This window comes from Schistocerca piceifrons, chromosome X (genome assembly GCF_021461385.2).
Source record: "Schistocerca piceifrons isolate TAMUIC-IGC-003096 chromosome X, iqSchPice1.1, whole genome shotgun sequence".
In the NCBI taxonomy this organism is placed as follows: Eukaryota; Metazoa; Arthropoda; class Insecta; order Orthoptera; family Acrididae; genus Schistocerca; species Schistocerca piceifrons.
Genome location: NC_060149.1, coordinates 127,105,953 through 127,123,605, shown reverse-complemented (window position 1 = coordinate 127,123,605; position 17,653 = coordinate 127,105,953). Strand labels below are relative to the sequence as shown.

Genomic DNA, 17,653 nt, shown 5'->3' with positions numbered 1-17,653 from the left:
CATCCAAACCGTCATCGAACCCATCGTTCTACCATTCCTAGACCGGCAAGGGAACTTGCTGTTCCAACAGGACAATGCACGTCCGCATGTATCCCGTGCCACCCAACGTGCTCTAGAAGGTGTAAGTCAACTACCCTGGCCAGCAAGATCTCCGGATCTGTCCCCCATTGAGCATGTTTGGGACTGCATGAAGCGTCGTCTCACGCGGTCTGCACGTCCAGCACGAACGCTGGTCCAACTGAGGCGCCAGGTGGAAATGGCATGGCAAGCCGTTCCACAGGACTACATCCAGCATCTCTACGATCGTCTCCATGGGAGAATAGCAGCCTGCATTGCTGCGAAAGGTGGATATACACTGTACTAGTGCCGACATTGTGCATACTCTGTTGCCTGTGTCTATGTGCCTGTGGTTCTGTCAGTGTGATCATGTGATGTATCTGAGCCCAGGAATGTGTCAATAAAGTTTCCCCTTCCTGGGACAATGAATTCACGGTGTTCTTATTTCAATTTCCAGGAGTGTAGTTTACTGATGAAGCTACACTTACAACGCTGGCCATTAAAATTGCAGTCCCAGAAAGAACAGAAAATACAAGAGCAGTGAAAGAAGCACATGATTACATTTGTAGGTGGTTTTGGGATGTGCAGGGTGTGGGCTTTTATACATAAAGCTGATACCTTTGACAGCAACAACGGCTCTAATCTGACTTGGCACTGAGTTGAAATGAGCTTGAACAACATATACGGGTATGCAATTTCATTACGACTTCAACTCTGTGCCAGAGTTAATCAATCATAGTAGCTTGTGAGTGGTGGCATGCCAGCCTATTAGTAACTCATGACCAGTAGCACCACTATGAGGATGCATATCAGCTTTGCTTTAAATACACCCTGTAACAGTCATGAGCATTAGTCACGATTGTTTCCCGTAGTTCCTTGGCGAATTTCTTTTCTTTTTGTTTACCATGTCTATTCAATTGGTGGAGCTATTGTTGCCTCAAGCCCTTACATTCTGGAGTCAGTCAATTCTGGACCTGCTACAGAGCATCTCTGCTCACTCAGTTTCTACGGTCTTTCCCACTATGTTTAAGTGGCTGTGATTAGGACCTGTGTTTGGACAAAACATCCAGGATTTTTGTGTGGGGCAAGCTCGATCACCTTTTGTCACATTGTTTGCCACATGGTCATGCCAAGTTGCACTCTGTTCTTGTTCACAGAGTTCTCCAATGGAAGTCCCTCTGGTACAGAGACAGCTCTCGCTCATGACTTCATCGGACACTGATCTTCTCATCAGCAGCCCTGTCATAGCTGGCCCTCCTGCCCTCACCAGCCCTGTTGGTACCGACAGCTGCTCTGTCACCTGCCCTGTCACGACTGACTCTCACCACTGGCCCTCACTTCCAGCACTCACCCCTGCCACAGCCTCTGCAAACATTCTGGCAGCTGGTCCCGCCATCCCCATAGCTGCCACTACAGCTGTCCAAATGGTTGCTTCTGCAGTCACTTTGGCCCTGTTGTGGCTGGCTTTCTAGATGCTGTTCCTGGAAGCCACCAACCCCACCACCACCTCTACAGCCGGCCTGGCCATCTCCGCTAGTGCTGTCGTGTGTTCTACCAGGCTTTGGGTTGTGACTTCTTGGACACTCCACTGCCACCAATCCTGCCTATGTCTGGCCTTCCTTGCCACCTACGGCAGCCTGATGCGGTTCCCTACACAGACAACATGCTTCTTTCATCAGGACCATGTTTTGTGTTCGCTGACTGATTGTCCTGTTGTTTCAATCCAGTCTGCTCTGGTGGCTGCTTGGTGCCTCCTTCCTTTGCTGCACTTCTCTCTGAGATGGCTGCACCATCTCTCATATGTGGGGAGGAATCTAGTACTCGTATATGCAGGGCTGGGCCCTAAAGTATTTGGGCACCACATTCACGGATACGCTTCTCTGGCCAGGTGCAGCCCCTGCTTTATCTCGGAAGATAGTTTATCAACAGAAGATGCACTGGGCTGTTTGCCATCAAGCCTCCTGCAGCCACCACAATCTCTTGGGGTGCAATCCATGCCAATATGTGCCGCACAGGTTGCAGTAATTAGCACGGCAGTTGCAAGCAAATATTTGTGTCCATGTGGCGCCATGCCTTGCTGCTGAGCCCCTTGACGGCCAGTTCTGCTCTGGGCACCAGATCGACCTTCAGCCATCTCTAGTTTACATTTCAGACTGCAATACCTGCCACTGCACCCATCAGACAGCACCATCTCACACCTTCACTGTGATCATCAGCCACTTGATGTCCATCGACCAGTCCTGTGCCTGGACCTGCGTCTTGATGGAGGCTCACAGCCTTGTGGTACAGTGCTGCTGGTCATCCACAGTACCTCCCGGCTCATCACCACCTCTGATGATTGTGCACCTTTCCATAATGTGCACCCACTATCCATTACCATGACGAGCTTTTCGTTGTAATCTAGTGTGGACTGTCATCCTCTGAAGCTCTACTGAGTGTATACATAGTTAATAAACAAAGAATTATTATTCCAATACATGCTTCTAATTACTACATGTCACACCACTTTGCGAAGGTTAGCTCAGTTTTCTTATCAAATTCTATCATTTCTGAAAGACATTTCAAATCATCCCAAATTTCTACACTTGAATGAAGCTTACTGAAACCAAAACGTTTTTTATTGTTCTCGCTTTGATAATTCGGTAAATTTGAGTTGGTCCATCAAGTAGCTTCATAAAATGTTGCATCTAACATTCTTAAGTGATACTGGTACCTCTCATCTCAGACATTTCAGTGAACCCATTAGGCTAATACCCTTTCTCTTCAACATTTCTGTCAAGTGCAAAGATCTGAAAAAAAAAAGTTTGTTATGATATTTCTTTCACTTCTAAGAAATGGCTTAAGCTTCACGACAATGTATTTGGAAAGCGTTTGATTCTCTGGTCAACAAACATACTTTCACAAGTATGGGAGTCTGTTGAACAGATATTTTGTCCTTACACCCATAGCTAACCAAAATTTATTACCAAATTTATCTCATTTATTACCCATATACTGTTTAAATCTGCATATGGCCTTAGTAGGAAAGAGCTGTCAATCAACTGTGATGAAATGATCTCACAACCTTTTGACACCAAAGCAAATTTGTCTCTTTTGAGGCTCACTGACCTCCATACTTGATATCAACATATAAAAACTTTCATAGTTTCTCTAAATCTCTATCTTGATATTGTATCACAAAACAACTTTGGTCCTCAGTTTTCTGACCCTAAGTTTTGATTCTCTTAGGAGAAAACATTGAGTGTACAAAACTGAAAGATAAACATACCAACTAATGTTTCCTAATTGCCCACGTCTCTTTGCACTGTTTTATTTGTTTCAGCATTGTGTCATTTATGAACAGCCTCCAAGAACTACAAGTAATTTGAATTTTGATGTTTATCAGACCCTGATGTCTGGCATAAAACATTTTGCTTTTGTAGCCTTCCAGGTGCATTCAACATAAGATCCCAAATCCATTCTGTATAGCCTTTTCCAGATTCTAAATGGCCCACAAAAAGCTGTGAAGGTAACTCACATCTATTTCTTTCTCTGTCGTAATGAATGTCATCCCTTCTACATCTACATCTCCATCCGTACTCTGCAAGCCACCTGACGGTGTGTGGCGGAGGGTACTTTGAGTACCTCTATCGGTTCTCCCTTCTTGAAAGCTTTGCAGTTTTTGATGGAGGAATGTGTCTTGCTGCTATAACAGTCACTGAAGTGACTTCTCCAGACACATAACAACAACTTTCAGTTGATTCAGCACTGTCATGATTATAATCATCATAATAGTTCCTTCTTGCCTTTCAGTTTCACTACTTTCTAACTCATGCTTTGCCATTTGCAGGTTACGTTCTAAATATCGCATTACTTCCTCATCTGGGAACTTATCAGCCATTTACAGTTTCTGTATCATGACTTACACACAACCAAGCATATTAGGTATAGGGAGACACAATAATCGGAGCAGAAGCTGCAGCATACATTGTAGCACCATTTCACAGTCACATACAATGCAACTGAAGAGTTACAGTACTGACAGGAAACATAGGCACATAAAAAGTATTAAATAGTAAAAACAACCATTGGCACAGTTCTAGGAATACAATGAGAAACAAATGCAATGAGTATAGTTATAGATTTGTAATTTCTACAGTGCAACATCTATTTAAAAGAAATAAATAGTCACAAAAATTGTCATTATACATAGACAAAATTTAAAACAGTCACCTTGACTCCTCCCACCGCTCCAGTGTTAGAAGAGTATCACTAAGTTTAAATTAAGCACAAAGCTGTTAAAATTCCATCATTTGCTGGAAGTTTGAAATGACATGTCAGACTTGTTCTTTTATTTCATTTCTTCAGATTTTCTTTTTGGAATAACATCAAATTAAGTGAAGAACAAATCAGGTCTACAATAAGTAAATATAATTCTGCCATTGCTGATACACGTTATTACAGGAAACCAAACAATGGAAAATCCAGGATGGAATAATGACAGTATAACGAAAAGGAAAGAATGCTACTCACCATACGGCGGAGATGCTGAGTCAAGCAAGTATGCTTTTGGTGAAAAAGGCCTTCACTGGAATTAGACAACACACACACACACACACACACACACACACACAACTCACTCGTGTGTGTGTGTGTGTGTGTGTGTGTGTGTGTGTGTGTGTGTGTGTGTGTGTGTGTGTGTGTGTGTGTGCTTTGTCTAATTCCAATGAAGGTCTTTTTGACAGAAAACTTACTTGTTTGACAGTCTTTCTGTTGTGCCTATCTGCAACTGAACATCTCCACTATAAGGCAAGTACCAATCTATCCAACCTATTTAGTCTAGGGTGACAAATCACAGTGAAAGACTATACATATTGCTGTGTCAGGGCAATACGGTTGGATTGCTTGGGCAAGGATCTCATAGGAGACAGCTCTTCCGACAACTGACAAGGGATTGCCATGCTCTGCACGGCCAGCAGGCATCAATCCCAAGTGCTACCAGAAGTCACCGCCCCTGCGGACCTTTTCTCCTCCATAGGCCAAGTGACCAAAAGTAGTACCAGCAGTATCCTGGTGCCCAGGTAGTATTTAGTTTCTTGTTCAGGCTACATTCTGACAGTTCACTTCAAATGAGTTTTGTGAGCCAAGTGCTGATTGTGAAAGCATCCCCACAAAGATTTCACCCTAGAACTGACGCTACAATGACATCCATATTGACCTTCACCTCTGGTAGCTGGCAACTATGTGCGACACCATTCGTGGCCTTTACACCAATACCGTGACTAACAATTGGACTTTGTAATATCTGTCTTTGTTTTTCATCTGTAATATGCTGGACTTAACTTCTACGCATCCCTTTGTGACTTTAATTGTGGCATGCTTAGTGTATGGACCATGGACTTTTTAACTTTCAATTTACTGTGACATTTCCGGGCCTTTTGCCTACAGATATGTTTGATGTTCTTTCAATATTCAAGAAGTGATTTATTTTCAATCATTGTGTTCCAAATTAACTCCCATTGGAGAAGGACGACTGTATGTGTTATTACAGTAAACTTCATATTCATTTTTACCTGGGTATTTTTCCTGTGCCACCTTTGGTGGTCACATCACATATAAATGAAGACAATTTCAGTACTAAATTACATGTTGTTGGTCTTATTTGTGGCGCAGGTCATAACCTTGTCACTTTATCCATATTAATATTAGCTGCTACTTAACACCTACCAGTTCAGAGGAATGTTTTGACCAGGCTAAGTTGCAGACTTGGGAACCAGTGTCCACACACTGCATTGGCTGTCCAGTAAGAGTATTCCAAAATCTAATGCATCGGTCAGCTGTGCCACCACCACTTGCCAGCAAGCCGTGATGATGTGGTGACCATGCAATTGCTGCAATACATTAAAGAAGGGTGCTTGATTAAATTCTGTAGACAATTTTATTGTAATTAATCAACAGCATAAGACTTTGGGATTTATTTTATATCTTTTATAGATCCAAAAAATTTTACAAAAAAGTCATGTCTTTCGGGAAATAATGTGTTGTGCTATTACATCTAAATTCAGAATGGGTTTTTCCAAACTTGGACCACTGTTGTAACAACATTACGAAAGAACAAATAACAGATAAAGAAAATGGAAAGTAAAGAGTAGTTCTGCTCTTGTGTACCCCCATGACACTCTAATGACATAAGACAAAGTATCAGTGTACAGCCAGCTTGCAGACAAAGCCTTCACTGTGTATGTCCATTACTTCAAAGCAGTGGTGCCAATGATGTGTGTAATTGGTCATCCCACTGACTGAGGGCTGCTATTAATGCTCATCTACCACCAGACTTCACCAGTGAGAGAAGTTCTCAAGTTTACATACTTATCATTGTGTCCATATTGTGGATCACTTATGATCTGGCTGGAAATGTGTTATGCAAGGGCCCTGTTTGGCCTCTGGTTTATTTTCTTGTTGCTGAATGTGTGCAATGGGCTTAATATTGAACAGATTACGATTATTTTTCCTGTGTTTGTGACAATAATAAAATAATATCTCACTTGATACTAAAGAGAGTATGAGACTTTCAACTTTGAGTGCAAAGTCATTAATTCATGACAAGATAACGATGTACAGGTTTAGTGCTGAAAGTACCCAATCCATCGTTTGACTGGGTTCTGGTCATTGCACCAGCAGCATGAAATCACCCGAGTACTTCAAAGTTTTCTTATGGTGAGCTTAAAGATATATAAGTTAAAGATTTGTTTAAAGAAATATTTATTTCCTCAAATAATCATATTTATATTTTTAGTAGATTGTTTTGAGGAAATCAAATAGTCATCTTCAGGGTTAAAGATACAAATGAAAACCTCAATGCAATATTCTACCTGTTTACATATCTCTCTATTTGAATACGGGTGCCTATACCGGTTTCTTTGGCACTTCAGTGCTGCTTTACAATACACTGTGCAGAAGAGACCACCACCCCCTCATTCTCTTACGGATTTATGGACAGCCCTGTAGGATTCATGGTGTCAATTCCCTCCAGCATTACTTCAGACATTAGTTGAGTCCATGCCACATTGTGTTACGGCACTTCTGCATGCTCACGGGGGCCCTACACAATATTAGGCAGATGCGCCAATTTCTTTGACCCTTCAGTTTAGAATAAATAAAACAGCACAAGGTGCATTACATTACATTTATTTGCATTTGTTGTCAGTGACAGTCTTTGCAAAAATGTCCAATGATTAAACTTGAAATAAAGCAAATCAAATTTTTGTGCTGAATGACTTGCCAAAATGATATTGTATTACAAAGCTTTTGGACAATAATATGATCTGAAATTTTAAAACAAATTACAGTAGTTACCTTTTACAGCAGCAAGATGCTCAGTGTATGTCTGAACTGGAGTTAAGGAATGTAGATTCCAAACATATAGTCGGTTATCATTACCTCCTGATGCCAGGTACTGATTATCAGGTGACCACTTTAGACCACAGACCTGAAAAGAATACTGCTGTTTAGTTATCATAACAGAAACAAAGTGTGCTGTGATAACAAAGTGTATTCAATATCCAAAGCCAGAGTGACTGTTACATTTTAAGATATAGCTTCAATGTCATTTGATTTTTTGAAAATAATCACAGCAATGTCAGGAATAGGGCGTAATGAAAAAAATAAGACAATTAGCAATCTTAAAATTTTACTAACAACAAACTGCTGGAAAGCAAATTAATGACAATAAAGGTAAGTGGAAGCAACAGAATTGACAAAGAACATATTACTTTACGTGACAGAAGACTAAATGTTATCTGAGACATAGATTTAAAACTTAGTATGCACTTTGTTACCAGTAATGACTTAAAATGAGTATGTTATTTCATCAAAGACCAATGAAGGCAAACAAAATACCATATTAAAACTAGAAACAGTTTGTTCTTACACATCAAAGAAAACATACTTCCAGGCAGAGCTATTAGAGGGTTTCCAAACATACACTGATCAGCCAAAACATTATGACTACCTATCTAATAGCCAGTATGTCCACCTCTGGCATGGATAATAGTGGTGAAGCGCCATGACATGGAAGCAATGAGGCCTTGGTAGGTCACTGGGGGGGAATTTGCACCTCATCTGCACACACAAACTCTGGAAAGGGGACAATGAGATCTGATGCCACATTCAATCACATCCTAGATGCGTTTGATCAGGTTCAGATCTGGCAACTTGGGAATCTAGCACATCAATTAGAACTTGCCACTGTGCTCCTCGAACCACTCCATTCACTCTACTGGCCTCATGACATGGGCATTATCTTGTTGAAAAATGTCACTGCTGCCAGGAAACATGATTGTCACAAAGGGGTGTATGTGTGCAACCAGAGTACAGTAACCCTGGGTTGTCGCAGTGCCTTGTACAAGCTCCAATAGAACCCAGGATGTCCATGTGAATGTTCCTCAAAGAACAATGCAGCCATGGCCAGCTTGTCTCCGTTCCGCAGTACATGTGTCATGGAGCTGTTTTCTTGGAAGATGACAGATTTGCACCCTCCCATTGGCATGATGAAGAAGGTATCGGGATTCATCAGACAACGCAACACGCTGCCACTGTGCCAACATCCAGTGCCGATGGTCACATGCCCATTTCAGTCATAGTTGCCAATATCGTGGTGCTCATTGGCACATGCACAGTTCATCTGCGGCGGAGGCCCATCGTTAGGAGTGTTTGGTGCACTGTGTGTTCCGGCACATTTGTATTCTACCCAGCATTAAAGTCTGATGTTACGTCCGCAACAGTTCGCCGCCTGTCCTATTTCACCAGTCTGCACAGACTATGACGTCCAACATCTGTAATGTGAGGTGGCTGCCCAATCCCACATCATCTGGACATGGTTTCACCCTGATTTCGCCATCTGCTGAAGACACTCACCATAGCACACTTCGAACACCCAACATCTCATGCAGTTTCCAAAATGCTCATGCAGAGCCCCCAGGCCACCACAATCTTCAAACTCAGATTGCGCACTTTCGCAACACTACACCAGACAGCATGCTCAATGGTACTACATGCACTGTGCGTATGTCTGACACAATCATTCTTCACCACGTGATGCTGCTATCGCCTGGATGGGTTTATATCGATAACAAGTCAGTGGTCATAATGTTCTGGCTGATCAATGTATTTTGTTATTGTAACATCAATCACAATATGAGGACTATTTTTAAGATTTTAGGAAACAATGGAAGAAAAACAATATTTTGTTATGTATCTTTTTGTTGTTTCTCCAAATAGCATTTAAAGTTTATAGACTTTTGCAAGAATTCACACAAATTATAACAACTTTTTTTTTCTTCACACTGATGTTGATACCTCAAAAAGAGGGTTTTGGAAAGATTCAACAGCTTCTTGAGAAGATGAAAAAATTACTGCCCGTGAATTTTATATATGGTTGAAGGAAACAAGGAGTTTTTAGGTGATAAATCAGGTGAATGTGGGCAATGAGGCATTAAGTCCATGTTTTTCTCTGTCAAATACTAAATTGTTTCAGGTGCTGTGTGACAGATGTATTGTCATGATGGAGAATGATGGGACATTTTTGGTCATTTTTTCTGATTCCACTGATGACTTGCAAACAAATTTTTTTTTTTTTTTTTTTTTTTTTTTTTTTTTTTTTTTTTTTTGCGCCATTCAGCATTAACTGGTCACAAATTCTCCAAAGCAATGTTCATGAAATGCCCAGTGTAACCAACAAAGCAAACATTCATTATCCTGGAAATGCTTCAGAAACAAATAACTTTTGTTGGTTTTGATTCATCCTAGAACTCCCAAACAGTTGGTTGCTGCTTAATTTCCTGCTTGAACAAATCCAAGTTTTGTATTCTGTTACCAGTTTGCCTACGGATATATCATTTCCTCAGTAAATTTTTTTGGGTATTCCCTTACACCAACTGACAGGAGCTCTCTCTCTCTCTCTCTCTCTCTCTCTCTCTCTCTCTCTCTCTCTCTCTCAACAGATCTTTCTCAGAGGTAAATATTCATGTAGAATCAAATGTACAGTAACCTTCAATATACCTACAGATGCCTAGATCTCATGTTATGTTACAAGCCTCTTTTCTTCAATTTTGTGTGTTGATTGATTACTAAAATGTTGAAAATTGCAATCTGAAGACATTGTTGTTGAGTCAGATCTTTACAAGAAATTTTAAAAGTTATCCAATGAAAATCTTTACATGAAATTGCCATCTTTTCACAACATTGTTTCTTTAAATGTTCATTTTAAACAAGTGACTTGGCCAATTCATGAGCTTATTGTTTGAACAATAAAAAATAACAATAGTACTTTCACAGCAACAGTTGCATCCAGTGATTGATTGTAAAATTTAAAACACAACTCTCGTATTACAACAGTAACATCTGTCCTGTGACTTTAATGCCATTTATGGCACATTTCTTTCATTTTTGTCTCCATTTTCTTCCTACAGCTGTTACATGCCAACTATTCTTTTTCTGCTAAATCTCAGTCTGAAAAGCAGCTTTGTATTTTTGTATGCAACCTTTTCCTACTTTTCAATTTTTTCTCATCTTCTAATTTGTCATGGGCAAACACTTACCTATAATCAGTTAATGACTATCAATAAAAATGCCACTCCTTATAATGGCCAACAGCCAGCATCTTGATACCTTTAATACACAGTAAAACATCCACAACCATCCTTACATAACATGCTTACCTCTAAATACACCTTCGTTCACTTCCTTCTAAACTTTGTTGCTACTTTAGAAGAAAGTGTCCACAGTTGATGAACTCCAATGGGAGAGTGGACTTCTACCTCTGAAATAATCAGTTCTTTCTACATTACTCAGTGTACGAGAGGATCCACAAGCCCAGAAATTATTTTAAAAATTCAATGAAACTAAAATTAAATTAGTTTAAAATTTCATAAAATTAAAATTAAAGCATCTTGAGGTTACCTCCTGCCTATGCCCCACAAGCTTTTTCTCTGCTACAACTCCAGGGGTACGCACATCACGTTGCAGTATCAGTCTATCTCTGCTACCAGAAGAGAGGATGTCACCATTCCACGCAAGAGCACCAACTCTAGCAGAATGTCCCTGCATCTTGTTAACTTGTTTGTTAAGACTGACATCCCACACTTGAACATATCCATGATGGGTGCCAACAGCTACCAGATTACCCTGTACAAATATACAAATATATAAAACGTAAATTTTTTACTTCAGTAAGCGAGATGCTGAGAAATGCTATAATTCATAGTAAGGAATTAAAGGCTATTTATGGTGGTTCAGAAAAAAATATGAAATTAAATTTTATTCAGAGCATAAGTTATGTACATAATAAAACAGCAACATGAATAATATGTGATGAAAATAGACATAAAACTGATAATCCAGAGGTCACTAAACAAATGGGGCGAGCGGGCGCAGGCGCGCGCGCGCACACATACGCATGTGCACGTGCCACGTGCACACTCTCACTCTCACTCTCACTCTCACTCTCTCTCTCTTTCTTTTCTTTCTCTTCCCCCCCCCCCCCCCCCAAAAAAATGAGGTCTGTTCAAAAAATTCTGGAACATTCATAATTGTGGGCCAATGGTGTGTTGAGGTTGGCATCCCTGAACACACCTGTGTTTAATGTGTAACTGCCGGAAGTTTCATGGCTGTATGTCTTTTAGTTATTGTTCTTGTGCTGTACTGAGTAGAACATTGCGTAGCATTAGACGAGTGGTTCCCAACAGGTGGTCTGCGGACCCCCAGGGGTCCGCAAGATGCTATTAGAATAAAAAATATATTAAATATATTTCATATGATAACAGATTTTTTGTTTTTGCAGTTTGTTGAGCAGTTTTAAGCTCAATATTTTTTCAATAATGAATATGTCAAATGTTTTTTCTAAGTACCAAAAACAGAAATGTATAAAAAGACTCTTAATTTGGCTTTTTTAGGTACTTGATACTGTGATATGACAAGATACCAATCATGCTCGACGAGGGGGTCCTCGAGAAAATCTTGTTGGGAACCCCTGCATTAGACGATCAACACTTCTGCATTAAATTTTGAATGAAACTCGAGAAAATCTTTACAGAGGGACACCAAATGATGCGGGAAGCCTACAGTGGTGAATGCTTAAGCCATATGTGGTGCTATCAATTGTTCACATGGTTTAAAAATGGCCAGATGGAAGTTAAAGATGATCCTCATTCAGTACGCCCTTCGACATCTACCGACAATGCTCATGTCAGGAAGGTCAAAAAAATTATGTGTGCCAATCGAAGACAGACTGTCTGAGAGATTGCAGAAGAATGTAACACTTCATTTGGATCATGTCACGAAATTCTGACACAGCATCTTCGAACGCATCATGGTATCACCAAGTTTGTCCCACAGTTCATGAGTTAAGACCAGAAAGATCTTTGCCTCGCAATCTGTGAAATACTTTTGGATCGCGCAGATGAGAATGAGATGTTCCTTAAGCGAATCATAACTGGTGATGAGATGTGGGTCTACAGTTCCGCAGTTCCGATGGGTTAGGAAAGGTTCTCCAAAAAGCTCGTCAGGTCAGGTCAAATGTCAAAGCCATCCTGATAGTTTTCTTTGACTTTGAAGGATTAGTTCATCATGAATTCATGCTCCAGGGACAAACTGTTAATCGATGCTACTATCAGGATGTGTTGCGACGCCTACGAGAAAATGCAAGAAGGAAACAGACTCAAATGTGGTGAGACAATTCATGGCTTTCTCATCATGATAATGCACCCACACATTCATCCCTGTTGGTGCATGACTATTGCACAAAAAACAAAATCACTGTGCTGCCTCATGGAAATTGGTATATGTGATGAATATATGCTGACAAACAAATGATTATAGTTTCAGAAAAATTGGATGATTTACTCACAATAGAAACAGCTTCACAAATTTAGCAAATCAATGCATTCATTGGTCGACCTCTGGCCTTTATGCAAGCAGTTATTCAGCTTGACAGTGACTGATAAAAGAGTTGTTGGATGTCCTCTTGAGGGATATCGTGCCAAATTCTGTCCAACTGGCATGTTAGATCATCGAAATTCAGTGATGGTTGGAGGGCCCAGCACATAATGCTCCAACATTCTCAACTGGGGAGAAATCTGGTGATCTTGCTGGCCAAGGTAGGGTTTGGCTAGTGTGAAGACAAGTAGTGAAAACTCTCACTGTGTGTCTAGGTGTGCATGATCTTGCTGAAATGTAAGTCCAGGATGCCTTACCATGAAGGGCAACAAAACGAGGTGCAGAATATCACTGACATACCACTGCGGTGTAAGGGTGCCACGGATGACAACCAATGGGATCCTGCTGTGAAAAGAAAGGGCATCTCAGACTATCACCCCTGGCTGGGGGGTCATATGGTGTGCGACACGTTGCTATCCCACTGTAGCCAAGGACATCTCTAGACATGTCTTCACTGGTCATCAGGGATCAGTTCAAAGTGGGACTCATCACTGAAGACAATTCTATGCCAGTGAACAACTTTTCAGGCTGAAGACATGTCTGGAGACATCCCGGACAGTGGTGGGATATCAACCTAACTGGCGCCCGCCATACAGCCAGATAATTAGGAGCGATGGTCTGGGGTGCCCTTTCTTTTCACAGCAGGACCCCTTTGGTTTTCATCCATGGCACCTTTACAGCACAGTGGTACGTCAATGATATTCTACAACCTGTTTTGTTGCCCTTCATCGCAAGCCATCCTGGGCACACATTTCAGCAAAATAATGGCCACCCATGCACAGTGAGAGCTTTTCTACAGCCTGTCTCCATGCTTGCCAAACCCATCCTTGGCCAGCAAGGTCACCAGATCACTTCGCAATTGAGAACATTTGAAGCATTACGGGCAGGGCCCTCCAACTGTCTCGGGATTTTGACGATCTAACATACCAACTGGACAGAATTGGCACATTCCTCAGGAGGCCATCCAACAACCCTATCAATCAATGCCGAGCCAAATAACTACCTGCATACGGGAATGAGGTGAACCAACATGTTAGTGACTTGCTCGTTTTCTCTTGAATAAATCATATTTTCCTGGAATTGTAATCACTTTTTGTTTGTACATGTACATCACATCTACCAATTATGGTCCCACTCATATAATCTCTTCATGGTGCATTCTACCCCCCCCCCCCCCCCTTTGTGTGTGTGTGTGTGTGTGTGTGTGTGTGTGTAGCCTCAGGTGCTAGTCCCACAAGATATGCAGAAGAATTTCTGATTGTAAATATCCCTCTGAAGAAATGACATTACTATGTGGATTAAGGATGGAAAAGACCCACCACGGTTTAACAAAAAAATTCAGAAAATGCTGAAAGAACAGGGACTGTTGCACTCTTGGTTTTTTTTAAAAAAAAAAGATTCTGATATGTTGACAGGAAAAAGTTGGTAGAAATGCGTGTGTCGTCAAAAATTGATGTGCAAAGCACACTATAACTTCCAATGTCATACATTAGCAAAAGATCTTTCCAAGAATCCTAAAAATACATGCATCGTGAGAGATTGATGCCGAAGCATACCATTCCACTGCCATACATTACCAAAAGATCTTGCCAAGAATCCTAAAAAATTCTGGCCCTACATAAAATTGCTAAGTGGATCTATTCAGTCAGACAAAGAAACAGGAATCTCTGGCACTGAAAAGCAACTGAAAGAGTTAAAAACAAATAGGTCCAAATGGAATCCCAATTCAGTTTTACAGTGAGTACTCCTTGGCACTGACTCTAAACAGTTTTTTTTATCGTGAATCTCTTGTACAGTGTGGAGAGACCCAAGTGGCTCGGAAAAAGTGCAGGTGGCTCCTGTGATTAAGGAAGGTAAAATAATGAACCCACAAAATTATAGATCAATATCCTTAACGCTGTTTTGCTGCTGAATCTAGAAAGAAAAGCTTCTACTCATAAATCAACACAGATTTATAAAGCATCACTCACACAAAACTCAGCTTGCCCTTTTCTTGCACAGTAGCTTGTGAACAATGGACAAAGGGCAACAAGCAGATACCATATTCAAATCCTTCTGGAAAGCGTTTGAATCAGTGCTACATTGCAGACCGTTAACAAAGGTTTGAGTGTATGTAACTTCTGTCTCTAATTACCGTGCTGTCGACATGATGTTAAACTCTAATCTTCTTTCCTTTCATACTTGAGTGCTTTGAAGATTTTTTCAGTAATACAACCCAATATGTTGTCCTGGATGGTGAGTGTTCATTGGATACAAATGTCATACAGTCGCTCGTGTTCTATATATACATAAACAATCTGACAGGTAAAGAGAGCAACAATCCGCAAATGTTTGCTGATGATGCTGTAGCATATGGGAAAATGCCATCTTTGAACGACTGTATGAGGATACAGGATGAGTCTTATAGACCTTCTGTATGGTGTGATAAATGGCAGGTTGTTCTAAATATGGGAAAATGCAAGATACTCAGATGAGCAGCAAAAAATTTTCTCTAATGTTCACATACATTAGTAGCAGTGTGGGTGCCTGGCACAATCATGTTGATTAAATATCCAAACAGAACTCTTGGGCAACCCATTCTTTAGTACTTTTTGAGTGTGGATCCCATCAGAACACATTGATGGAGGAAACTGAAGCAATTCAGAAGCCTGCTGTTAGATTTGTTACTGCTAGATTCAATCAACATGCAAATACTACAGGAAAGCTCTGTGAACTCAAACGAAAATCCCTGGAGGGAAGAAGACATTCTTTTTATGAAATAGTACTCAGAAAGTTTAGAGAACCAGTATTTGTGACAGACTGTACAATTATCCTACTGCCAACAATATATATCTTGTGTGAGGACAACAAAGACAAGATAATTCAGGGCTCTTACAGAAGCATGTAGGGAGTCATTCCTCCCTTGCTCTATTTGTGATTGGAACAGGAAAGTAAATGACTAAAAATGGTTCAAATGGTTCTAATGGCTCTGAGCACCATGGGACTTAACATCTGAGGTCATCAGTCCCCTAGAACTTAGAACTACTTAAACCTACCTAACCTAAGGACATCACACACATCCATGCCCGAGGCAGGATTTGAACCTGTAATCGCAGCGGTCGTGGGCTTCCAGACTGAAGCGCCTAGAACCGCTCAGCCACTGCGGCCGGCACTAAAAATGGTAAAGGGTACCTGCATCATACATTGTATGGTGGCTTTTGGAGTATGTACGTATATGTGGATGATGTTTTAACGTTAGCAGAGAGGTACAGGCAGAAGTGGAAGGGATCTGTGGGGGCTAGTCATGAGATACGCATTGATAGCTTAGTCAGTAACAGCATTGCCCACAAAGGTCCCAGGTTCACATCCTAGACCAGCACACAATTTTACTCTTCCAGGAAGTTTCAAAACAGTGCACAGTCCTCTGCAGAGTGAAAGATTCATCCTGGTAGTTGAAGTGGTTGTCTTCCTTTGGATATAGTTGCTAAGGAGTAGTTAATAACAACTGGCATTAAATGTGGAAACAGATTCATAAGTTAGAGTACACATATATCAAAATGTCAAACACACAATCAAGTCCAAATCTGCAGGCAGTGTTGCCAATGAAGTACAACACGTAGCACTGGAATCAAGTTTCTTACTGATGCCAATGTACTGTGAGAACTGATCTGACTTGCTGGATGGAAAGTGCAGCTATTTATACAAAAATCAAATATTCCTGAATGCTGTTATTTACACAAACATTGAATATTCCAGAACATAAAAACCTTACAAACATAAGATATTTTAAGAACCTTCCAGAAATGGTAAATACTAAATAACAAATAAACACTGGATGTCGGGTTTGAACTGGCAACTTGCAGCACGTCAGTCAGCAATGCCAACCACTACACCACACTTCATGCAACACAGCTCAAAACAATGCTCCCTCTCCTGAAGAAATAGTGACAGTTCTCACTGGATCCAACAACAGCACCCTGGACCGATATCTTGTCAACTGTCCTCTCTATGGCAGTGCTCGCACATCCTTGAGTACTGGTCACATTTCAACATCGTCTACATTATGATGAGCACTGACGCGAGCCCTTCTCATGAAAGCTTCACAATTTCTGAGCAGGTCTTCAGTTTCCTTGAGCCTCCCATCATTGATCTGTGCCTCTGAATTATAGAACGGCTTCATACAGGGACATGGAGAACATCTCTGTGCTTCTTAATGAAGGGCCAGAATCCTGGAGTTCGTATGTGAGATTCAACAATTGGCAAATGATATGACACAGAGAGAGTAGAAGTTTAGTAACTTTTCCGATAGGCTCACTTCCTATATAGGTGTAAAAATCCACATGAAGTCTCCCAACCTGTATCACTGGCCAGTGCTTGGCAGTATACTGCTCTCAGTCTTGCTCCTGGGCATACAGCATCCTTATGTGATCCAACTGTCTTCCTTCTTTGGTCCTGGTCATGAGGTGTTTCACACAGTCATCTAGACTATTATCTGATTGAAACGGAAATACTGTATCCATTGTCATTTCGGTGTTGCACATGTGCAGCAGAAAGAATGGCCTTGCTGTGTTGTACGCAAATGTCAAGGTGGGCAGTACTGCATACCAGTCTCTCTGTTGGACATCAACATACATTGAGAGCATAT

At 40.9% G+C, this 17,653-nt stretch overlaps 1 protein-coding gene across 3 annotated transcripts in view; it reads right to left on the bottom strand.

Annotated features, from left to right (window-relative positions):
- The window catches only part of LOC124721749 (fizzy-related protein homolog), a 123,778-nt gene that overhangs the window by 48,369 nt on the left and 57,756 nt on the right, over window positions 1-17,653 (bottom strand). For all 3 annotated transcript variants that reach the window (XR_007006386.1, XM_047246851.1, XM_047246852.1), the window contains exons 7-9: window positions 10,996-11,220; window positions 7,393-7,525; window positions 5,764-5,927 (exon numbers count right to left, since the gene is read on the bottom strand). Coding sequence is in view for 2 of the 3 variants with exons in the window: in XM_047246851.1 (XP_047102807.1) it covers window positions 5,764-5,927; window positions 7,393-7,525; window positions 10,996-11,220 (522 nt within the window). In the remaining variant the exon portion in view is untranslated. The remainder of the gene's footprint in view (window positions 1-5,763; window positions 5,928-7,392; window positions 7,526-10,995; window positions 11,221-17,653) is intronic.